Source organism: Lepidochelys kempii, chromosome 2 (assembly GCF_965140265.1).
Source record: "Lepidochelys kempii isolate rLepKem1 chromosome 2, rLepKem1.hap2, whole genome shotgun sequence".
NCBI classification, from domain to species: Eukaryota; Metazoa; Chordata; order Testudines; family Cheloniidae; genus Lepidochelys; species Lepidochelys kempii.
Genome location: NC_133257.1, coordinates 36,365,008 through 36,386,920, shown reverse-complemented (window position 1 = coordinate 36,386,920; position 21,913 = coordinate 36,365,008). Strand labels below are relative to the sequence as shown.

General features: G+C 39.8%; 1 protein-coding gene across 49 annotated transcripts in view; it reads left to right on the top strand.

Moving 5' to 3' along the window:
- Positions 1-21,913, top strand: part of RIMS2 (regulating synaptic membrane exocytosis 2) — a 748,357-nt gene that overhangs the window by 502,102 nt on the left and 224,342 nt on the right. For all 49 annotated transcript variants that reach the window (XM_073330341.1, XM_073330373.1, XM_073330345.1 and 46 more), the window contains one exon: positions 20,996-21,152. In XM_073330341.1, coding sequence (XP_073186442.1) covers positions 20,996-21,152 — 157 coding nt within the window. The remainder of the gene's footprint in view (positions 1-20,995; positions 21,153-21,913) is intronic.

Sequence of the window (21,913 nt, the reverse complement as noted above, 5' to 3'; positions counted from 1 at the left end):
ATAGATTAGTAAGACATGATCTCCCTTTACAGAAACCATGTTAACTTTTGCCCAACAGTTTATGTTCTTCTATGTGTCTGACAATTTTATTCTTTTCTATTGTTTCAACTAATTGGCCCGGTACTGACGTTAGACTTACCGGTCTGTAATTGCCAAGATCACCTCTAGAGCCCTTCTTAAATATTGGCGTTACATTAGCTATCTTCCAGTCATTGGGTACAGTAGCTGATTTAAAGGACAGGTTACAAACCATAGTTAATAGTTCTGCAATTTCACATTTGAGTTCTTTCAGAACTCTTGGGTGAATGCCATCTGCTCCTGGTGAGCTCCTGCTCCTTGTTACTGTTAAGTTTCTCAATTAATTCCAAAACCTCCTCTAGTGACACTTCAATCTGTGACAAATCCTCAGATTTGTCACCTACAAAAGACGGCTCAGGTTTGAGAATCTGGCTAACATCCTCAGCTGTGAAGACTGAAGCAAAGAATTCATTTAGTTTCTCTGCGATGTCTTTATAATCTTTAAGTGCTCCTTTTGTATCTCGATCATCCAGGGGCCCCACTGGTTATTTAGAAGGCTTCCTCCTCAAGTACTTAAAAACATTTTGTCATTACCTTTTGAGTTTTTGGCTAGCTGTTCTTCAAACTCCTTTTTGGCTTTTCTTATTACATTTTTACATTTAATTTGGCAGTGTTTATGCTCCTTTCTATTTACCTCACTGGGATTTGCCTTCCACTTTTTAAAAGATGCCTTTTTATCTCTCACTGCTTCTTTTACATGGTCGTTAAGCCATGGTGGCTCTTTTTTAGTTCTTTTACTGTGTTTTTTAATTTGGGGTATACATTTAAGTTGAGTCTCTATTATGGTGTCTTTGAAAAGTGTCCATGCAGCTTGCAGGGATTTCATTCTAGTCACTGTACCTTTTAATTTCTGTTGAATTAACCTCCTGCTTTTTTCCCTATTTATTCTTTTTTTTTCTATGTATACTATATTTAAGCACAATAAATAAAACATATAATGTACCTACATATAAAGTTCAGTTATGTTTGATTAGTATCTGTGTGTTGTTGTAGCTGTGTTTGTCCTAGGATGTTACAGAGACAAGATGGGTGAAGTAATATCTGAAGAAGAAAAGGAGTACTTGTGGCACCTTAGAGACTAACCAATTTATTTGAGCATAAGCTTTCGTGAGCTACAGCTCACTTCATCAGATGCATACTGTGGAAACTTCAGAAGACATTATATACACAGAGACCATGAAACAATACCTCCTCCCTCCCCACTCTCCTGCTGGTAATAGCTTATCTAAAGTGATCACTCTCCTTACAATGTGTATGATAATCAAGTTGGGCCATTTCCAGCACAAATCCAGGTTTTCTCACCCTCCCCCCCTCCCCCCCCACCTCACTCTCCTGCTGGTAATAGCCCATCCAAAGTGACAAAGCAGGAGAGTGGGGTGGGAGGAGGTATTGTTTCATGGTCTCTGTGTATATAATGTCTTCTGCAGTTTCCACAGTATGCATCCGATGAAGTGAGCTGTAGCTCACGAAAGCTTATGCTCAAATAAATTGGTTAGTCTCTAAGGTGCCACAAGTACTCCTTTTCTTTTTGCGAATACAGACTAACATGGCTGTTACTCTGATACCTGAAGAAGAGTTCTGTGTAAGCTTGTCTCTCTCTCACCAACAGAAGTGGTCAATAAAAGATATTACCTCATCCATCTTGTCTCTCTAACTAGTGTCAATCACAGTTCTTTAAAATAGGACATCCAAAGCCTGCATTTGGATGCACAAATCAGAATGTAAGCAGGGGCATGCATGTGGATGTAAATACCTACATGGATGTCCAAATATGGGATTTGATTTTCCATGATATGCTCATGGAATTTTGATACGTTAAATATTTTTGGCAACTTGATTATATTATTGCTTTTAATTGGTACTTGCTCTACTAACTTTAACAGTGAAGTGTTAAAAATTAAATAGCATATAAAGATAACGCTCAAAGCCTCAGACAGTACAGATGTTAAAGAAGGAAATGACATTTAGCATCACAATCTGAAACAAGTCAATTATGGTATCTTTGATATGCAGAAGTACAATATAGTTAATGAGTTTCTTACACGTCTGAAAGCTATTTTTTTCCTATAGACAAGCAAACAACAAGACATTTTGTAATTCACTTTAAAGGTTCATAGAGGCTCTTCCACTGGTGTTTGCTGGTTTATTCTAGAGATATTGATGTGAACTTCACACATTTTAAGGTTTGCGAATTACAGTTGTATGCTGGCTCAAATATAAAATATATGAAACAGTTATTAATAATATTAATGGGTGAACACTGACACTATATTTGGTGCTGTACAAGAACAAGTATGAGAAAAAACCCTCTTGTGTTCCTTTGTGAATTAACTTCCCTTCATTAAGCCACTTAGTAATCTAAAAGAGAGAGAGAGAGGGAGAGAGAATTATTTAAAACTCTAGGGAGCTGTTTCCGTGGCTAGAAATAAAAATTTCAATATTCTGAGCAAAGGTTAAAAAAAATGGTAATCAAACTTTTAAGTTCAAAGATAGGGAACACACTTCGTAACATATGGCCAAAGAGAGCAGAGGTGTTTTTTCTGCATATGCAACAATATTCCTTGGGGCATGTAGGCTTTTGCTTTATTTTCTTCATTTCAAGGTGATTGTTGTTATTATTTAATATTGTGTATTATTGGTATGAATTGTGATAATGCCGAAATGCCCCCAGTTATGACTGGGCTTCATTAAGTTAGGCATTCTGCAAATACATCAGAAGTCATGTTCCCTGCCCCCAAAGAGTTTACAATGTAATTTAAGGCAAGGTGTAACCAGTGAGAGTAACAAACATTGCTCAGGACAGAGAGGAGAAAGAAATAGAGCCATAGGGATGGATTTTTAAAAGGAAGTCTGCAACATTATTAACTTCGAACATTAATGAGGAGAGAGGCTAACATCCCCTCCCCTTCCCCTGCAAAATACCAACCATTTACTTAGGTCCAGTGCATGTTAAATTAGCTCCATGCCAAATAACCAGTATTTGGGGCTGTCCCTCTTCAGCCTAACCCATAGGATCCAGGCTACCTCTGAATCCTCTTACCCTCCTCCTGTTTACTTCTAGGAACTGGCCCCTTTGAAACTTTCACCCTCACTGGACACTGACTGCAAGTTGTAACAAACTTTCAAATTCCCTCATAAATTAACAACTTTAAAATCCTGTCAAGCTCTCTTTACCTAAAACCAGGAAGCTTCAAAGAAGAAGAAAGACCCATCAGATAGCTTGTCAGTGTTGCTCTAATGGAAAACTTTCTTTTTTATCCAAAAAAAGTCGTGATTGGTCAGACCTACAGCATCTTGGAAGCACAGTTCAAACTATTCTTCCATTTTAGGGCAGAGTGGGTGGGGCAGCAACCCCAGCAGAATGACTGGTGCATGGCCCAGGGTTTCACATGCAGGAAGGGGAGGGGAGAGAGCACAAAAGACAATCAACTCTCCCTCTCCCCCTCCCCCAAACACATGCAGCCTAACCAATGGAAGCAGAGAGAGATGGAGCATTCTTTCCTCTCTCATGACCCTCTCCCTGCCCATGTTCCAATCTTTACCTGCATTCTGGGTGGGGGAGAAGGAGAAAGTCTCCAGAGCAACAAAGACAAATCTGCCTCTTCCTTCCTCATCCTCTTAGAACCACAGGTGTTGTCTTTCCTGTGCTGATCAACCAAGCATCTCTTCCCTTTAATGATTCTCACCAGGTAATATTTTTATTGTGTTTTAATAATTATCTATGTCTTCAGTCCAATCGTGGTTAAGTATCCTGAGATGAATGCATCCGATGAAGTGAGCTGTAGCTCACAAAAGCTTATGATCAAATAAATTGGTTAGTCTCTAAGGTGCCACAAGTACTCCTTTTCTTTTTGCGAATACAGACTAACATGGCTGCTACTCTGAAACCATTTCTTTAGCTTTACCCAAACCTTTAAGTAATGGAACTTATTTGTGGTTTAGACAATACCAGGAACTGGAACTGGAATATAGAATATCTGTGGGGAAATGAATTCTGGCTTGTGGAATGGTAAAATAAAATGCCCTTTTCACAAACTTTGGGTTAGATATGATGGATGTCTTCTAAACCCCCAAATTATTCTCCCCAGTCATGTTTTTCACTTGCTCCCCTTCACATAGACTAATGAGAAAAAAGGAGATACTGGTAATTGTCAAAACTATACAACTGGATGTTATTGATTTCTCCCTTTTTCTTTCTAGTAAGCATGCACTCACATATGTTATGAATACTACTTCTGGGGGAATGCTGCGCCAAAATTTAAAAATTCTGCACCAAAAAAATAAAAATTCTGCACACAATATTTTACAATTCTGCAAAATTCTGCATATTTTCTTCATCAAAATAACACAATATAGTCACGCTAGTTTCCATTATTTTGGTTATTTATTTAAACTACCATACAATAAATGGAGAACGGGAATGGGGAGCATAGGAGGAAATCCCCAAACCCTCTCTATCTAATAGTAATGTAGCTAGTTTTGACCCTTTACTTCTAGTTATCAGTTAACAAATATATGCAGTCATATGCTCAGTGTTACATCATAGGCAACTGAAGAGCAAGTGATGGCTGGGGACTCAGACTCACAATATATATTGGCTACTGACCATCTCCAGAAAGGTCGGTAGCAAATAGTTCAAGGAGCACATTTTGATAGGAAATTTTTTCAGTCCAAAAATTTAGACCAGTTCTAATCCCTAAAGCACCATAAGCATTTATAAGGTCACACTGTTCTTTACAATAAAGCTCCTTTACAACATTCTGGCAATGTAAAGGCTCCTTAAAACTTTTATACCTGTTTTATACTCCTGGGGGAATTCACTGAGAACAATGGGAACAATTTACTAAGCAGGGAGGCTGCTACATTCTGCTCTGCCTGAGGGGACAGAGCCTGCTCCACGCCTACCTCCTCAGAAACACTGGAAAGCCCTGCTCCTCCACACCAAACGTGCTACAATAGCAAGTGAGAGGGACAGAATGTGTCCCTCTCACTTGCACAATTGCCCAGCTCCACCCCCTGACAGTGATTTACATCTCTACCGGCGGCCCTGGGTGCCCAAATCAACATGCCTGAACTGCCAGAGAGGGGCGCGTGATCACGCTTGTAGCATCCCTTTGCTTCCTCAGCAGAAGTCATTTTTCTGTGAGGAAGTAAAAAAATCTGTGGGGGCCATGAATTCTGCGCATGGGCAGTGATGCAGAATTCCCTCAGGAGAAGAATATGAAATCCAGAACACATATTGTAAGCATCAAGAAGGCTCCCGTACCTCCACACACACACACACTCATTTCTGTTAGAACCAAACATTTATATAAGAGTTGATATAGTACTCTTATGCCTGTATTTAATTTGGAGTTCCACTAGGGATAATTAAATATTAATGAAGTCATTTTCATGAAATTATGTAGCTAGCAAAGTCATTTTTGCATGTGCCTCTGAAAGCCAATTAAAAAGGTGACTCACTTTAAATTTCATCATGGACCCTGAGGAGTACAAATTAGATTACAAAGTACTTCAGGACAAATAATTACAGGAGTCATGGCAAATATGATCATACTGTACAATGGCAGTATGCATATGTGAAGGAAAATTAAACTACATTAGTTTCTAATGCAATATAAAATATTGGTAGCTAGTAATATTTTCTAACTTTAAACTAAGTTTCATGGGAAAATGTTACTGATTCTGTTAGTAATTTAGTGATTTTCAGGAACCAATCCTGCAAGGTGAGATTACTCTCAACTACCATTGAAGTTTGTTTCAATGAGAGTTGAGGACGTTCAGCACCTTACAGGAAATATTCCCCACCTCATGCATTTGGATCCTAAGTATATTTTTGAAACTGTGCTTTAATTTGATCCCTGCTGTCTTTTAAAATTAATTTTGGTTAATGAAACCGAACAATGAAGAAAAGTTGCAGATACCCTTTTCCTGTGTCCCTTCTAAGGACTGGCCTACACTGGAAAGTTAATGCAGATTACTCTGGAACAAGAGTGCCTTTCAAAAAAGGGTATGTCTACACTCCAATTAGACATCTACAGCCAGCCCATGGCAGCTGACTTCTGCTTGCGGGGCTTGAGCTGCAGGGCTGTGTAATTGCTGTGTAGGCATTTGGGCTCAGGCAACAGCCTGAGCTCTGGGATCCTCCCGCATCTCAGGGTCCTAGAATCTGGGCTCCAGCTTGAGCCCAAATGTCTACAGCATAACTAAAGAGCCCATGAGCCCAAGCCCTGCAAGCCCAAGTCAGCTTGCACAGGCCAGCTACCAGTTTTTAATTGAAGTGTAGACTTACCCAAAGTGGCTTAACCTAAACAGGAACTTGGAACCTTTGTTTCAGAATGAGAGCAGCCACACCTAGAGTTGATCAGGAAAAATTCTGTGTGTAGACAAGCAATGAGTGCCCTCAATACTATTTGTTTATCTAGGCTAATTATTTAATAACAAGTGTATATTAAAAAGGATCAAACATTGTCACAGCTAGTTTTGCTCTTTGAGAATAATATGCAAATAGGATACCAGAAATGTATAGAGAATTTAAAAATAGGTAGGAATGAAAAATGAAAAGAGTAAAGCCCTCATCCAGCAAAGCACTTAAACATGTGCATGACTTTAAGTATGCCAGTATTCCCATTGACTTCCAAGAGTTCGAAGATTTTTCAATTGATTTAATTGGAAATGCTCATATGTGTAAAGTTATGCAAGTTATTGTTACCCTTTTTCACCTGAGCAGCGAGTCGAAGAAGCTGAGATGGAGTCAGGCATCTTTGATGCAATCATATTTACAATGTACAAAGACCTGTTTCCTTGGACACAGGAGAAATCAAACAACAGGAGATAGTTTCTATGCTTACAGCTCCAAGCCCCTTTCAGTCAGCACTCAGTCCAAAAGGTCTCCCTAGGCTTTTCTCAGGGCCATGCTTATTCTCTCTGTGTCTGGAGCTTCCTTGTTGCCTTCTGTCTTCTTGTCTGGTGTTTCTCCCCTTCTCTCTCTCACACAGACACCCGCCCACACATCAAACAATATTCAGCAAAAAAACCTTTTCCCCACAAAGTGCTAATTCTTGAGCAGATTCACATGTGCTTTTGTTCTGGGCAGAGACATATCCCAGTGTTTTTGTTTGAGGCCCTTATTTTTTCTTACATTCACCCTGAATGAAGGGTACACCCACCAGCTTAAAACAATGTTTTCACCCAGCCCACAACACTGAGGCCCCACTCCTGCAAACACTTAAGCATACACTTTACTTTAAGCATATGAGCAATCCCACTGAAATCAGTTACTTTGCTGAGGTTGTTCAGGTGGTTAATATTAAACATGTGTAAATGTATGTAGGATTTGAGACTTGGTGCTTTCCTGGGTCAGGGCCTATGTTCTCTCTGTTGTTTTGGGATGCTTATATTTTAAGCCTTATTTTCAGTGCCCTGATAATTTTGGATAATTTTGGATAATTTTGGATCTCCTGTTCTCCATCCCCCCGTGCCACGTTTTATTTTCCGTCTACACTACGATATTTTTTTTAATCTTTGAAGACAATTAGCATATTTTTAAATTGACAGGCTTAAAATAACACTTTTTAGAAATGTCACCTCTGTTGGCATAGAGGATTGACTGTTGTACCCCCTGGACAGTGCTGGAATGCAGTTGTATTCTGGAGGGGATTCATTCCCCCAGAGAAGGCAGGCAGGCAGTGTTTGCACCTCCTTCCTCCATGAACACTTTTGTCAGGGAGGGATTCTTTGAAGTACAATTGGGACATTGTAGGAGTCCCCAATAGCTGCTGTGCCCAAACTGTGCTGAATCTAATTATTCCTTGGGCACCCGGGCCAGTACTGCCCACTTTTGAAGCTACTCTGGTTAACTCCAAGCCCCCTACCAAACTTCCCAGCAAATCAGGGGGTGGGATGCCTTGTGCTACCGTAACTACTCCGAAGCTTGAAGTCCACAGAGGAGCCAGGGACATCCTAACTTCTCCCTCTGTGGTTTCAAGGGGATCAGTGAAAGACGCACATTTCCTACATGCCAAAGTATTTTACCCGTTAGATGTTAATTGCAGCAAATGCCAATGAAACCAACTAATAGTGGATTGAAACTGTAAGCAGAATGAAAGATGATTGAATCAATTAAAGACTTTCATACTATTCCATTACTACATTATCAGCAGAATTTTGCTACATTGGAGTTCACTTTAAGTGGGTTCCATTGCTTGTAAACAATTTACTCGGTAATATTTATAGAGCTGCCACTTACAATGCTTCAAATGCTATAATTTTGGGATAATTTTGGCAGTTTCACTATTGACTTCAATGAGGCCAAGATTTCACCCTAAGATAACAAGACAAATGTGACATGCAGAATTTTCATATGCTAAAGTGAGTGGACTTAATTTAAATCACACCTCTCCCTTGCCCGGACCTAGAACTCTAGATGCAGAAGATGCATTAATCATTACTATTGTAATGAGATATGAAAGAAGACTTCTACATAAAACAAATGCTAAATAACAATACTGTTATTTCAAATTTAAAAATGATTTTTTAAATTTTTTTCATATATCTTCACAATCTTAAATAAGACCTGTGTTAAAATGTAGTTTAAAGAAATAGTCTTTATATAAACTTTTGTGCAAACATTTTACTTAAGGGAAGCCTGTATTGTTAAGTCTTTATTAGCTATTTCTGGCTCTCTTGTTTTTTGTATACATTTTTTTTGAGATTTAAGAGACATTTTTGAGTCATAAAATACATGCGCATGAAACATGGTCTTTCACACCGTTAACATGTTGTGATATTCTAATAATCATAGGAAAATTCCTATAAGGATGTAGAGTAGGAATTGCCTTACAATTACCATAAAAACTCTATACAATTAGTTAAGAAAAAAAAGGAGGGGACTGTAAGGAGGAAACATAGAGAACCAGAAAAACTTGTGTCAGATATCTGATATTGGGCACCAGTGTTTCTGTGCTTGGTACAGTAAATGTATTTGTAAGGAATAATTCATTCTCTCATAAGGATTATCCATGTAGGGATCTTGAGTTATATGATATAAAAGTGCCAGTCACATGTACTAAAGATGTGTTTAAAGGAGCCAGTTTAAATTGTTAAGCAGTAAATGTTTATTTAAGAATCAGTGTTCTGTATTACTTTGAGATAGATTATTATTTCGTTCCTCATTCTTAACCCCCTTTTAGACTTTTGCACCCTATTATACAAAGTGAGAATGCACTAATATACAATGAAGAATCCATGTGAAAATACAGATTTTTTAAAATAAATTTGAGTTGACTTCTCTCACTTTAAAACCAAAAGTTACATGGAAATCAGATTTCAGTGATGTCTTAAATAGAGATGCCCACAAAATTGAGGATATTTAAAAAATTAATGTTTTCCCAACAAATAGAACATGCCGCTAAATGATGGCTATGTACAGTCATCCCGCCCCAACTATATCATAAGTCCAGTTATTAGCTAATCTCTAAACCCTATATCTCCACATTAAAATTCAAATACATTTTAACGTGCTGTGTTTTTGCAACATACAGAATACCCATTTTAATGGAATAATAATTTTACCTGCTACAAATGCTGGCAGAAAGCTAACTGTACATACAGTTGAAGCCAACCACGTGTTTTTTCCAGTATGACATGGCATACAATTTTGCATGCCATGTTGTAGACACAGGACTTGTAGGCACAGGTATTTTTTTAATAGGAAATAATGGCAGATAGATGCATTAACTCCTACATAATTGAGGGACTGCTTTGGTACTAGCTTACATTAATATAAAATGTAACAGGTGTTGCTACTGTGTAAAATGTCACAGTTTTGACAATTATTAAATTATTAGGCGTTTACACATACAGTCATTATTCCTTTGAGTGAATTAATTACAAATTTGCTAGGATTATTTTCTGGCAACAAGGCATAGAGCATATTAATCCAGCTCTAGAACACTATCTGATATCTGTTAGTTATTTGTGTTGATACTAAATTGAATGAATTGATGTGCTTGAAGTGGTTGCTTTTTAAATTATTATACAGGAATTTTATTAAGAAGCATTACAAAGTTTACTTATATTTGAATGTACAACATTCCAGATCAATCTTTTCTTCTTTAGGTGGTTGCAAATGTATATTCCACTCAGGTGTGCCTGGGCCCAGAGCACCGACGTCAGAGAATTTTGCTTAGTGGTATCTATAGGGATGACACTTGCACACTCTAGCCCTTATAGCCTATCCCATGGCTATATAAGAATGGCATCACTCTCAGTTCCTTCTCACCACACATGGCCCGAGTCAAACTGTTCCATGCAGATTTTACCTCACGGTTTTTGAGAACACAGAGATCTTTGTCAGCTTTTGTACATAGTTATTCCCTCACCAGGTTTCAAACACTGCCCACTGTATGGGATAAGTATGCCGAATAATGAAGCCCACACTCAGTGTTTATTGTGTTTAGGCAAGGAGCACATTAGGGAAAAGTGCTCCATTTGTTGCTCCTTTAAGAAAAGGACACAGCCAATGAGGCCTCCTGACATGCCACTGGTTTCAGACTCTTCTCCCTGGAAAGAAAGGGACCATTCTTCTTCCTTTGGTCGCTCTAAGAAAATACCTCAGAAGACTAATTGGAGCCATTTCAGGGCTCGGAGAGACTCGTCCTCCTGTTGTAGGAAGAGTTGGGAAAATCACTCTCCAAGTGCCCAAGATAGAGCCAGGGATGCTCTTCATTATCAAAGCAGGATCAGAGTGCATTGTACTGTTTACTCCAGCAATGCCCATCAGGTGAGTCTGGTACCAACCTTGGTTTCAGCACTGACAATCTCAACCCTGTTTGCTTATCAGACAGAAACCGATTTACTCTGCCTTCCTGTTCTCAACTGTGACAGGGCGTACTAGGCCTGAAAGCCGCATGCTAGAGGTACTCATGATTCTACCACTCCCCAGCCCAGGAAAAGAGCAGAAGAATGGAGTCCTCTGAGCTTCCTAGAGAGGCGGTGTGGGAAGCAGCCAATCAGAGCCCAGCAGGCTCCTATAAAAAGAAGCTGCTGGACAAAGAAGTTCAATCTGCTGGCATGGACCAAGGGAGCAAGGAAGGTGCTCCTGGCTGGTTGCCGGGACTCAAACATGGGAGAAGGTGATGGGTATGCAGGGAAGTGGCCCAAGGGAACGTAGTGAATAGTCAAAGGGATGCAGAAAACAGCTGTTTCTCGTAGGGTTCCTGGGTCAGGACCTGGAATAGTGGGTGTAATGGGCCTGGGTACCCCCCAACAGCCACTGGGGAAGTGGCTTAAAAGCCCAGAGCACAGGGAGTTTAACCAGGCCACATTTGGGAATTTTGATATATCCCAAAAGGAAATCAAATTGAAAGACAAATCCAGCTAGAGTGCTGGACCAGGTGGCAAAGAGTCTCAAGGTAGGAAGACCTGGAGGCACTTCTCCATTACAGAGTAGGGACCTTGCAAGCCAGCCAAGGGAGGGCTGCAAATCAACCAGCTGAGGGTACCATTATGGGGCATGTTGGACAGTTTAAGAACTGAGTCCAGGGAGGGCCACAGATCAACCAACCAAGGGTACCATGATGGGCCCTGTTGGACTGATTAAGGACCTGAGCTGAGGGATGGGGCTGCAGGCTGATACCAGCTGAGGGCCCGATATAGGCCCTGTTGGATGGAACAAGGACAGAGCCCAGGGAGGGCTACAGATGAAAAGGCCAACCAGGATGCTGTGATAGCCTCGGTTGGTCAGATTGAGAACTGAGCCTGGGGAGGGCTACAGGGAGTTCCAACTGAGGGTACTGCTATAATTCCTGTTGGCATGTTCACCATGGAAGGGATTTATTTATTTATGTTCACATGGACTGAGTGTCACTTGGCCAGAGGACTGAGTCACCAAAGATCCACCTAAAGAGGGCAGTAGTGGACATGAGACACTGAACTGAGAAAAAAGTGCAGGCACACACCTGACCATGAAGAAGCACTCACAAGAGGCAAGTGAGCTCTCATCACACCAACTCTGCACTGTTTCAGGATTCCTCTTCTATAGGATATTCTTACTGGTACCGGCACAATCTGGATTTGTTGCTTTGCCATATGGCCTTGTGCCTTCTTCTGTACCAATTACTAGGCCTGCTAGAGATGTGATATATGTCTTGTCATTGGTACCAAGACATTCTTCTTCTGCACTAACTCCAGTTTTGGCACCCAGGGTCATGTTAGTCCAGGTCTCTATGCCAACAGGATTGATCTCTGCTCTTTTACCAACCTCGGCTTTGATACAGTCTTCAGCCCCAGCACTGATTCTTGCACTGAACATTAGTGTGGTTTCGAGTCTCCAGCCCATACTGACACAGTCTGTAGTATCGCCTGTGAATTCAACACAGCGCTGGACTTTGGATTGATTGGGGGGTGCAGTAGCTGCGGCAGGTTTGGCCCCTCCATTACCTACAAACCACTCAGGGCGCTCCTTATTCTCGAGTCCACAATCAGCTTCTTCCTCCACATCTCCTCCCTGGGACTGGTCTCACAAGTCTTCTAGATCTTCAGTGGAGGACCAACATCAGTCTGAGATCAGAATGGGGACGTCTGGGCTTGGGCTAGCATCTACTGGCCTCTGGTGCCATTTCTGGTGCCATTTCTGAAATGGCCCCCCTGAAATCCATGGGGTGTCTCATGGTCTCCAAGATCCCAGTCGACTGCTGATTCTTGGCAGAGATCCCCAAATTCTCCAGCTGTTTGTCCTTATACCCCATCTAGATGGGAGACACAGACCAGTATGGCATCTATTAAATCTACATTGCAGCAACAGAATCACACTTTACACTTTGGCTCCACTGCATTTATCATCATCTCTCTGGATGATTCTACTGTCCCAGATTCAGCTTCCCCGTCCCAGAAGATTTTAAATCTTACCAGGCCCTTTTAAGGAGGATGGCTGTAGCCATGGGTATTCAATTTGTCCAAGAGAATGCCCATAAATTAGTGGAAATACTGCAACCTTCATCCCCAGGGAGAGTAGCGCTTCCCATAAACAATACTTTCTTGGAGCTTGCAAAGTCCCTATGGCACATGCCAGCGTCCCTGCCTCCTACTCTGAAGAATACCTACAAGCAATAGATACTAATCCCTAAACTTGTTGATCACCAATTTATATCCATTTGTTTTTGTGCCTACATTGGTCCGTAGCTTCAGTAACTCCTCTACCTCCCTGATGTTTATCCCTCTGATGTATTTATAGAAAGCAACCATATCTCCCCTCAGTCTTCATTTTATTAGGTGAAACAAGTCTCCTCTCATAAAGTAGGTTTTTCATTCCTCTGATCATCCTAATAGCCCTTCTCTGCACCAGTTCCAGTTTGAATTCGTCTTCCTTTAATATGGGAGATCTGAATTCCATACAGTATTCCAGATGAGGTCTCATCAGTGCCTTGTATAATGGTAATAACACTTCCCTATCTCTACTGGAAATACCTAACCTGATGTATCCTAGGAGTGCATTAGCCTGGTTCAGGGCCTCATTAATGAAAATATTAAATAATATTGGTCCCAAAATCGATCCCCGAGAAACTCCACTAGTAACCTTCCTCTAGACCAGTGGTTCTCAAACTAGGGCCACCGCTTGTTCAGGAAAAGCCCCTGGCGGGCTGGGCTGGTTTGTTTACCTGCCGCGTCCACAGGTTCGGCCATTCGCGGCTCCCACTGGCCGCAGTTTGCCGCTCCGGGCCAATGGGGGCTGCAGGAAGGGCGGCCAGCACATCCCTCAGCCCGCGCTGCTTCCTGCAACCCCATTGGCCTGGAGCGGCGAACTGTGGCCAGTGGGAGCCATGATCATCTGAACCTGCAGATGCGGCAAGTAAACAAACCGGCCCGGCCCGCCAGGGGCTTTCCCTGAACAAGTGGCGGCCCTAGTTTGAGAACCAGTGCTCTAGACTGACCGTTCACCTTCTGCATGCCCCATTGAAGTCTCCACTTTAAGCAGTTACTTACCCACCTTTTCATTCTCATATTAATCACCAGATTCTCTAATTTAATAATTTTCAGTGTAGAACTGTGTCAAATACTTTATTGAACTCTAGGTAGATTAGATCTACTGCATTTTTTTTTTGCCTAGAAAATCAGTTATCTTCTCAAAGAAAGAGATCAGGTTGATATAAAATGATTGCTTTAGTAACATTTCTGGGCACCCTTCAAATATTCAGCTTTTTAAATCTTTCATTGTAAATCAATACTTTGTGCTTTTACTCATTTTCATTGCCCTTCTTTGTATTCCCCAAATTTTAAATACTGTCCATAGGTGTAGGCAGTGTCTTAACTGCCATCTCTTCAATGCTGTATAAAAGGGAATTGTCATATTTATGGTACATAACACTCTGCCTGTGCATATGCAGAGAAAAGCGTATTGATATTTTTGGTACCACATTGCATTGTAAGCTTGTATCTAATTTGCTGTTCACAATCATTGCTAGCGCCTCTCTTGGCGTTATGACTTCTCAGCTTTCTGCCATCCACTGAATATGTCTCTGATATTATTCTTCCCCATACGTATTAACTTGTGTTTTCCACATTAAATCTAATGCTGTCCATATTTGTAGCCTCTCCTTGGACAAAGTATATTATTTTTCTGACTTTCCTAGGGCCTGCAACAACTCTCAATTTAATATAATCAGCAAATTGAATTAGTATACAGTTTACTCCTTCTTAAGATTTTTTATGAAGATTTTAAATATGACCAGAGCTAACAGGTTCCCCTGTGGAACTAAAGAAAGTGCATTGCGAGCATACGGGCTATAATACATCACAAATTAATATTTTTAAGACACAGTGCATTTCTAATTATTTCAATTTCTGTAGCTCAGTCTTGCATTTCCTTACAAACCTGATTTGCAGGTATCATTTTATTTCAAATGTGGCATGATAACATTAAACACTTCTTAAAATTCCTAGACCTTTAAAACATATCTTGAGTTATGTTCACAATGCCATTTTGTGCCTACAATCGATTTGTTGAGCAACATAGCTTAATTTCTTAATTTTATATAACAATTTAAAATATAAAAAATATTTTATTAGAGCATCTGCCATGACATCTAAACTATCCAAGATACTATCTGAATGGAATTCTCACTCTTGTATCTTATGTTCCCAACATGCTCATAGTTTTTTTGGCCCTCTGAGGCCTGCAAAACCTCTCACTAATCAGTCATATGCCACGAGTTGGCCCTATCTCACCTATAGAACTTTCCACTCTTCTTTATCCCAGTCATATAAAGACCTTTGCTCAATACCTGACCATTTGTCTCACTAGCTTATCTTATCTGCCTATCAATGCTCAGTTATATGCTTTCTGGTTTTGCTGACTTCCAGAAAGCCCTAATAAAAACCTCATGTACATGGCATCTTTCATATACCAACCTTCCCTTTTTCCTGCATTCTCTACTGTCAAGGTTCCTTCCCCACTCTGAACTCTAGGGTACAGATGTGGGGACCTGCATGAAAATCTCCTTAGCTTACTTTTACCAGCTTAGGTTAAAACTTCCCCAAGGTACAAACTATTTTACCGTTTGCCCTTGGACTTTCACTGCCACCACCAAACGTCTAACCGGTATTATTATTATTATTAGGAAAGAGTCCATTTGGAAACGTCTTTCCCCCCAAAATCCTCCCAAATCTTACACCCCATTTCCTGGGGAAGGTTTGATAAAAATCCTCACCAATTTGCATAGGTGAACACAGACCCAAACCCTTGGATCTTAAGAACAATGAAAAAGCATTCAGTTTCTTAAAAGAAGAATTTTAATAGAAGAAAAAGTAAAAAGAATCACCTCTGTAAAATCAGGATGGTAAATACCTTACAGGGTAATTAGATTCAAAACACAGAGAATCCCTCTAGGCAAAACCTTAAGTTACAAAAAGACACAAAAACAGGAATATCCTTTCCATTCAGCACAGCTTATTTTCTCAGCCATTTAAAGAAATCATAATCTACCGCATATCTAGCTAGATTACTTACTAAGTTCTAAGACTCCATTCCTGTTCTGTCCCCGGCAAAAGCATCACACAGACAGAGATAGAGGCTTTGTTTCTGCCTCCCCCCAGCTTTTGAAAGTATCTTGTCTCCTCATTGGTCATTTTGGTCAGGTGCCAGCGAGGTTATTCTAGCTTCTTAACCCTTTACAGATGAAAGGGTTTTTCCTCTGAGGGATTTTAAAGGTGTTTACCCTTCCCTTTATATTTATGACATCTACAAATACCAATTTCATCAATAAGAAATTAGTTTCTGAACATTTACTTCAGAAGAATCTTTCCTTGTTTTGTAAAGCAGCATGTGTTTCTATGGCACTACTTAAGTAATAAATTATAGTTTGTTTTTGTTGATGCTTTGAGGTATGTGGCTGCACAATATAACTTTCTTGAGGTCTGTGCCTCAAACTCCCTTAAACTATCTTTTCCACTAATCTCTTAATCTGAGCACCAGTGTGTCTTTTATTTTGACTTAGATTGTTTCTGAATGTAGGACATATAGGCCTATAGGAATGAAGACATGAAGCAGAAACTTGATAGAGTAAAATAACCTATCACACAGTTTACCAGTTTCTCATTCTGTGCAACAGTTCTGCAATTTCTTATTGGGCTCATTAGGCCTCATAGACCTTGTGAAAGTATATGCATGAGACATATGAATGGGAAAGGAAGAATTTTTCTAAGTCAAAGGACGGTGGGTCATAAATTAGGACCAAAAAAGTGGCCAGGACCAAATGGTCAAGAAGCTGTTTAGGAGCTCTGACTGTTGACCCAGATAAGGGGAGCTGAGATAATTCTGGTAGAATCATTACCTCCTATTGTTCCCCTAACATTGCTTGCTTGGGACAAACACCCAGATTTGTGCATGTGACAAAGAACCAGTATCCTAGGAAGTAGGGCCCCAAAAGGGGACCAAAGGTCAGACTGACCTCACTTGACCAGGATTGGACAATGCAGTTGGAGTCCAAAGTCTGTGATCCTCTGATCAGAAGATTGCTGAGGAGATCCTTTGGGACAACACCAGCCTGGGTTTCTCCGTTAAAAGACCTAGTAAATGTGAAAGAGAGTGTGTTCCTCCTGAGGTCACCACGATGACAATGAGATGGCTGATACTCCTACTTTCCCTCCAAAGGAAAGTAGAGATTGAGGCATTGTAGAATGGCCAGTTGACCAGAGGATGGTGCTTGCTAGCTTGACAATACCTGAGCCACAAGACATCACCTAATTCTCCAAACTGCAGTTTCTGACTGACTGTAAAGCTCCACAGACCAAGCAAGGTGAAGAGCAGATCCTTTATCTTTTTCTTAGTAACTTTCGTGTTTTGTTCTTTTCCTTAACAGGATACTTGAATATCTGTGCAGAGACACCTGCCAGGAAAAGACTTCATATCTTAACCTTTTTAGGCATGCATGAATGCATGTGTATGGCCAGTAATAGTGCATGCATATAAGCCCATAATGCAAATTACCATTGGACATCGGTTAACCTAGGTTGAAAGAAAACTTTACCACAGAGCACTAGAGGTCACCTGTGGTATTTAACACATTAAAACTTAACCCATTGTTTCAATAAGGGAAAGTATAACTGCTAAGTAAACTGCATAGAGAAAGAAAGACCAAGTAAACCATTTAATCTTTGGTGTTTTGTTAACTTTGTGATTTGATTAGTGGTTGGGCTCATGCAATGATTTGACCAGTTGTTGATCTCAAGTTGTTCTCTTCAATTCTGATTTGTATTATTGTTAATTCCTTGATTTGGCTATCTTGATTTACACTGTATGATCAATCAAATTTTCATTTTTTTTAGTATTTTATGGAAGTATAATAAATTAGTTAACCTTCTAATTGTTTATGCTCTTGAAGAAAAGCAGTAAAAACACACCAAACTGGTTTTATCTGATTAAATGGTGATGAGGAAAACACAACCTTAATTAAAGGAATGTGAATTAAACATTAGACTCAAGTTCTGAAAACCCTATTGTTGTTACAAGGAGTTGTATCAGCACATTGGTATCAAGGCTTTGACATGTCAAGACTTTGCTCCAGTGGTCTTCCACACATAGATATGTCCATCAACTCTCAACATTTTAAGGCTTGTATCTCTTGACGCATTCTGTGAGCATCCTGTTGGACATCTGCCACACTGAGTGTTTTGGTGTTTTTTGCGTTCATACATCTGTGTCAATAAATGCAGCTAGTATTTATACTGTTTTCTTTTACAGGATGGCATCTCTCTCCCTTGATCCACACAAAGGAGGAAAGAAAGAATCTTAAGAATTGAAGAAGTGTGTATGTAGCAGGAAGAAGTTGCTTGCAGATTAACATGATTGCTGCATCCTTTGTTTTGGAGTCAAGCATGATATATATGGGTACTAGATTTGCTTGACAAGGTCTTGCTTCATTGAAACCATGACTCTAGGTCAGTTGGGTTTGGTTTAGTTTGTTACCAAGGGTCAAGACTGAGAAGTACCTGGACTAGGAGCACATTGGAATAATATGGCAGTGTCCTATTCCTGGTGAGTTAATGAAGACATGACAGAGACCTGCTGTGGCTAACAGAAAACCATCCGAATCTATGAAACTGGACCCCAGAACAGAGTTTCAATGCTGCAGTCCTTTTAGAAGTGGATCTACTGTTTTGTGGCTACTCTCTTATGGACTGCAGTCTATAAGGCCAGAGAGAAAATTTGGGTGTGGATGAATGCTCATGCTTTAGTTGAATTTCTTCTCCAAGCAGGGAATGCCAGGATAGATTATCAATTTCGTGCATGAAGTTATGGACCTGACCCAGTATAAGTTGCAGACAGCCTTTGATGTATATGGTATATTGCCAAGAATTATTGGCTGAAGAGTGAATACCTGAAGGTCTGCTTTCTGTAGGTATCTGAATTCCACATGGGGGTCCACAAAGCTTCAAGTTCTTCCATTCACTGGAAAGGGTAACTTCAGAATTAGTGGAACATCTCTACAGAATGCAAAGGAACATGAGGTCACTCTGCTGTCTCCGGGATCACCCCGTTTTTCTCCCCATGAGAGGTGAAGACAGAAGCAAAAGACACTACCTTGCATGCCGTTGTACACACTGACAAGATTCAAGTGTGCCTAGAGACATCCAGCAAGGCTTTCAGGGACAACAGCTATGAATCTCTTTCCCTTTTACCTAAACAAGAAACTACTACTCTTCTGCTCATGATGCCAGGAAGAGACCAGACTATTAAAGGACATCACTGGTGATGGTGGTGCCTGCGTGCCTCTCTATCGGTACCTTTCTGTTAGCAAAGGTCCTGACAAGCTTAGATGTAAGGGTTTGAGTATCCTAGTAGTCCAATATAGGCTCAAACTTGTACGATTCTCCACATTGTTGCAGCTAGCAGTGACTGTTCCCACAGATAATTGCTCAGAACCAGACTGTCTTGCTCTCTCCTATGCTGAGAACCCTAACTTTGAAAAGTTTGGTTCTTGACAGGGTAGAGTTCCATAGGTGTTCTGTCTCAAGTCCTCCTGCTATCTCAGATGTCTGCCAGAAGGATTTATAACTTTAAGTGGCAACATTTTTCAGTGTTGTGTAATCAGGCCATTGTGGATTCCTTTAAGTACCCCTCACCAAACTGTTTAACTAACTTCTTCTGGATGAAAAACCAATTCCATCCATGTTTATTGGGTAACTACTATGGCTTGTCATAAGCTCTTTGAAGACCAGTGTCTCTGCAGCCCTTTGTGATCGGGATTAGTTTTAAAATTCTTCCATCTCTTGTGACAGCTCCCTGTATCACTGGATATTAGTGTGGTCCTGACAAACCTCAGGAAAGCTCCTTTAGAGCTGCTCAGTATCTGTGAGTACCCATATTTCTTACCTAGAAGATAATGTTCCTGGGGCAGTGACTTCAGTTTCAGGAATTGGCAGATTTAAGTAGGACAAAATGGTGGTATTTACTTATCTGCAATTCCTTCCAAAGCTGGAGATATATTTCCACCTAAATGAGTCTATCATCCTACCAACATTTATCTCATATTCATATGCTCATCCTGCTGAGTCTCTTCTCCATAAACTTGATATTAAATGAGTTTCTACTTTGTGTATATGAAATATCTTAGAAAGTCTGTCCATCTCTTTTTTCCCTTTGATTCCATTTCTTTCTGTTGATGTCTGTACAATGGGTACAGCTGTCATAAAAAGGACCATTTGTTTGCATTTTGCCATCTGATTGCATTTTGTACTTCTATAACTTGGTAGGTTTTCTGTTAAGACTTTTCATGAGTCATACTATCTAAACATCAAGGATGTTAACTTCAGGACATCCACATTTTCCTTCTTATATACATTTACAAAGCAATCACTATTGCTTAAATTTGATCCCAAGAGTGGTATCCCATTTCAGTATGTCAGTGCTGCTCTACCTGTTTCTGAAGTAGGAGTTCCCAAACCTCCCCATCTGCCCCCTAGAACTTTACTTTTCTTTTAGGATCACCAATTTTTGAAGGATTTTGAATTATGGAAAGTGATGGATCATGACATTACACCATTTGTTAGAAATTGCATTAACTAATTTTGTATATCTTATTGTTCAAATAAAATATATTTTAAATGAATGTAATTAATGTATCATACTCTTCACAGATCTTTTTACTCTAAATTACTGTTTGGATACATGGCAGTTTAAGTGCTAGTCATTTAAAGGGACATTCCATCATAAATGTAGGAAACATATCTATACACATATTTTATGTTATATGCATTTGAAAACAGACATAAGTCTGTCAACAGTCAAAACAACATTGCCCTATTCTTCACGTTTTATGGCATCTTTAACAAGTGCTACATACTTAATAAAATAGAAAATAAACAAACAAACAAACCCAAATGTGATTTTAGTTTTGCTCATCTTTTGTATTTTCTTTAGATTACCGACATAATGGAAGAGATCTTCAGAGCTCAACGTTATCAGTGCCAGAACAAGTGATGTCATCCAATCACTGCTCTCGATCAGGGTCCTCTCACCATACAGATAGTATAGGACGGACTAGATCTTGGTCTCCCAGTGTCCCTCCTCCACAAAGGTAAATCACTTATATGGATTCAGTGCCTGTGAGGGTATGAAATTAAGTGCTGTTGAAATCCATGAGGATGTCTGAAATAACTATGATCCCAAGAAAAATTAGTGAATGATAGAAACACAGAGTAATTGGTTTGCTCTTTATGAAATAATGAAAAATGAGTTTTTAATAATATAGCTGTGTGTAAATTATTCCTTCACTTTTTTTGCATCAGTCTGACACAAAAGCAATAGAAATTTTTATCCCCATTCTTTTAAAGAGAGATTTACAAGGTTAAAGGTATTATGATATGAAGTGTTCTTGTTTTTGTTTTTAATCAGTTTGTCAATGGCTGTTTTGTACCACTATGTCTGTAAATGACCAAGCCTTGGGAAATCCAAAGATTCTGTACATGAGTACATTTTTAAACACGTTTTGGAAGCAACAACTTTTTATATAGAAAAGAATATACCTCCTTTTCCTCAAGCAGCCTCTGATCCTGTGAAACAAAGATCAGGACATCTTCCTTACACCCCAGCTACATAAGATAATGTTTACTACAGGACTGAAAATACTATTTATGAACAATCTTGTTAAGCATGGACAGACATTGCCCTCATGGAAATGTGTTTCTTCAAGAGGATGCAAAAGTAGAGATATAGAGTAGAACGGGTTTCCTCTTGGTGTTTAGTGTCACTTTCGAGGGCTAGGTCCTCAGCTGCTGTAATTCAGGGTAGCTACACTGAAATCAGTGGAGTTGCACTGATTTAATACCAGCTGACGAT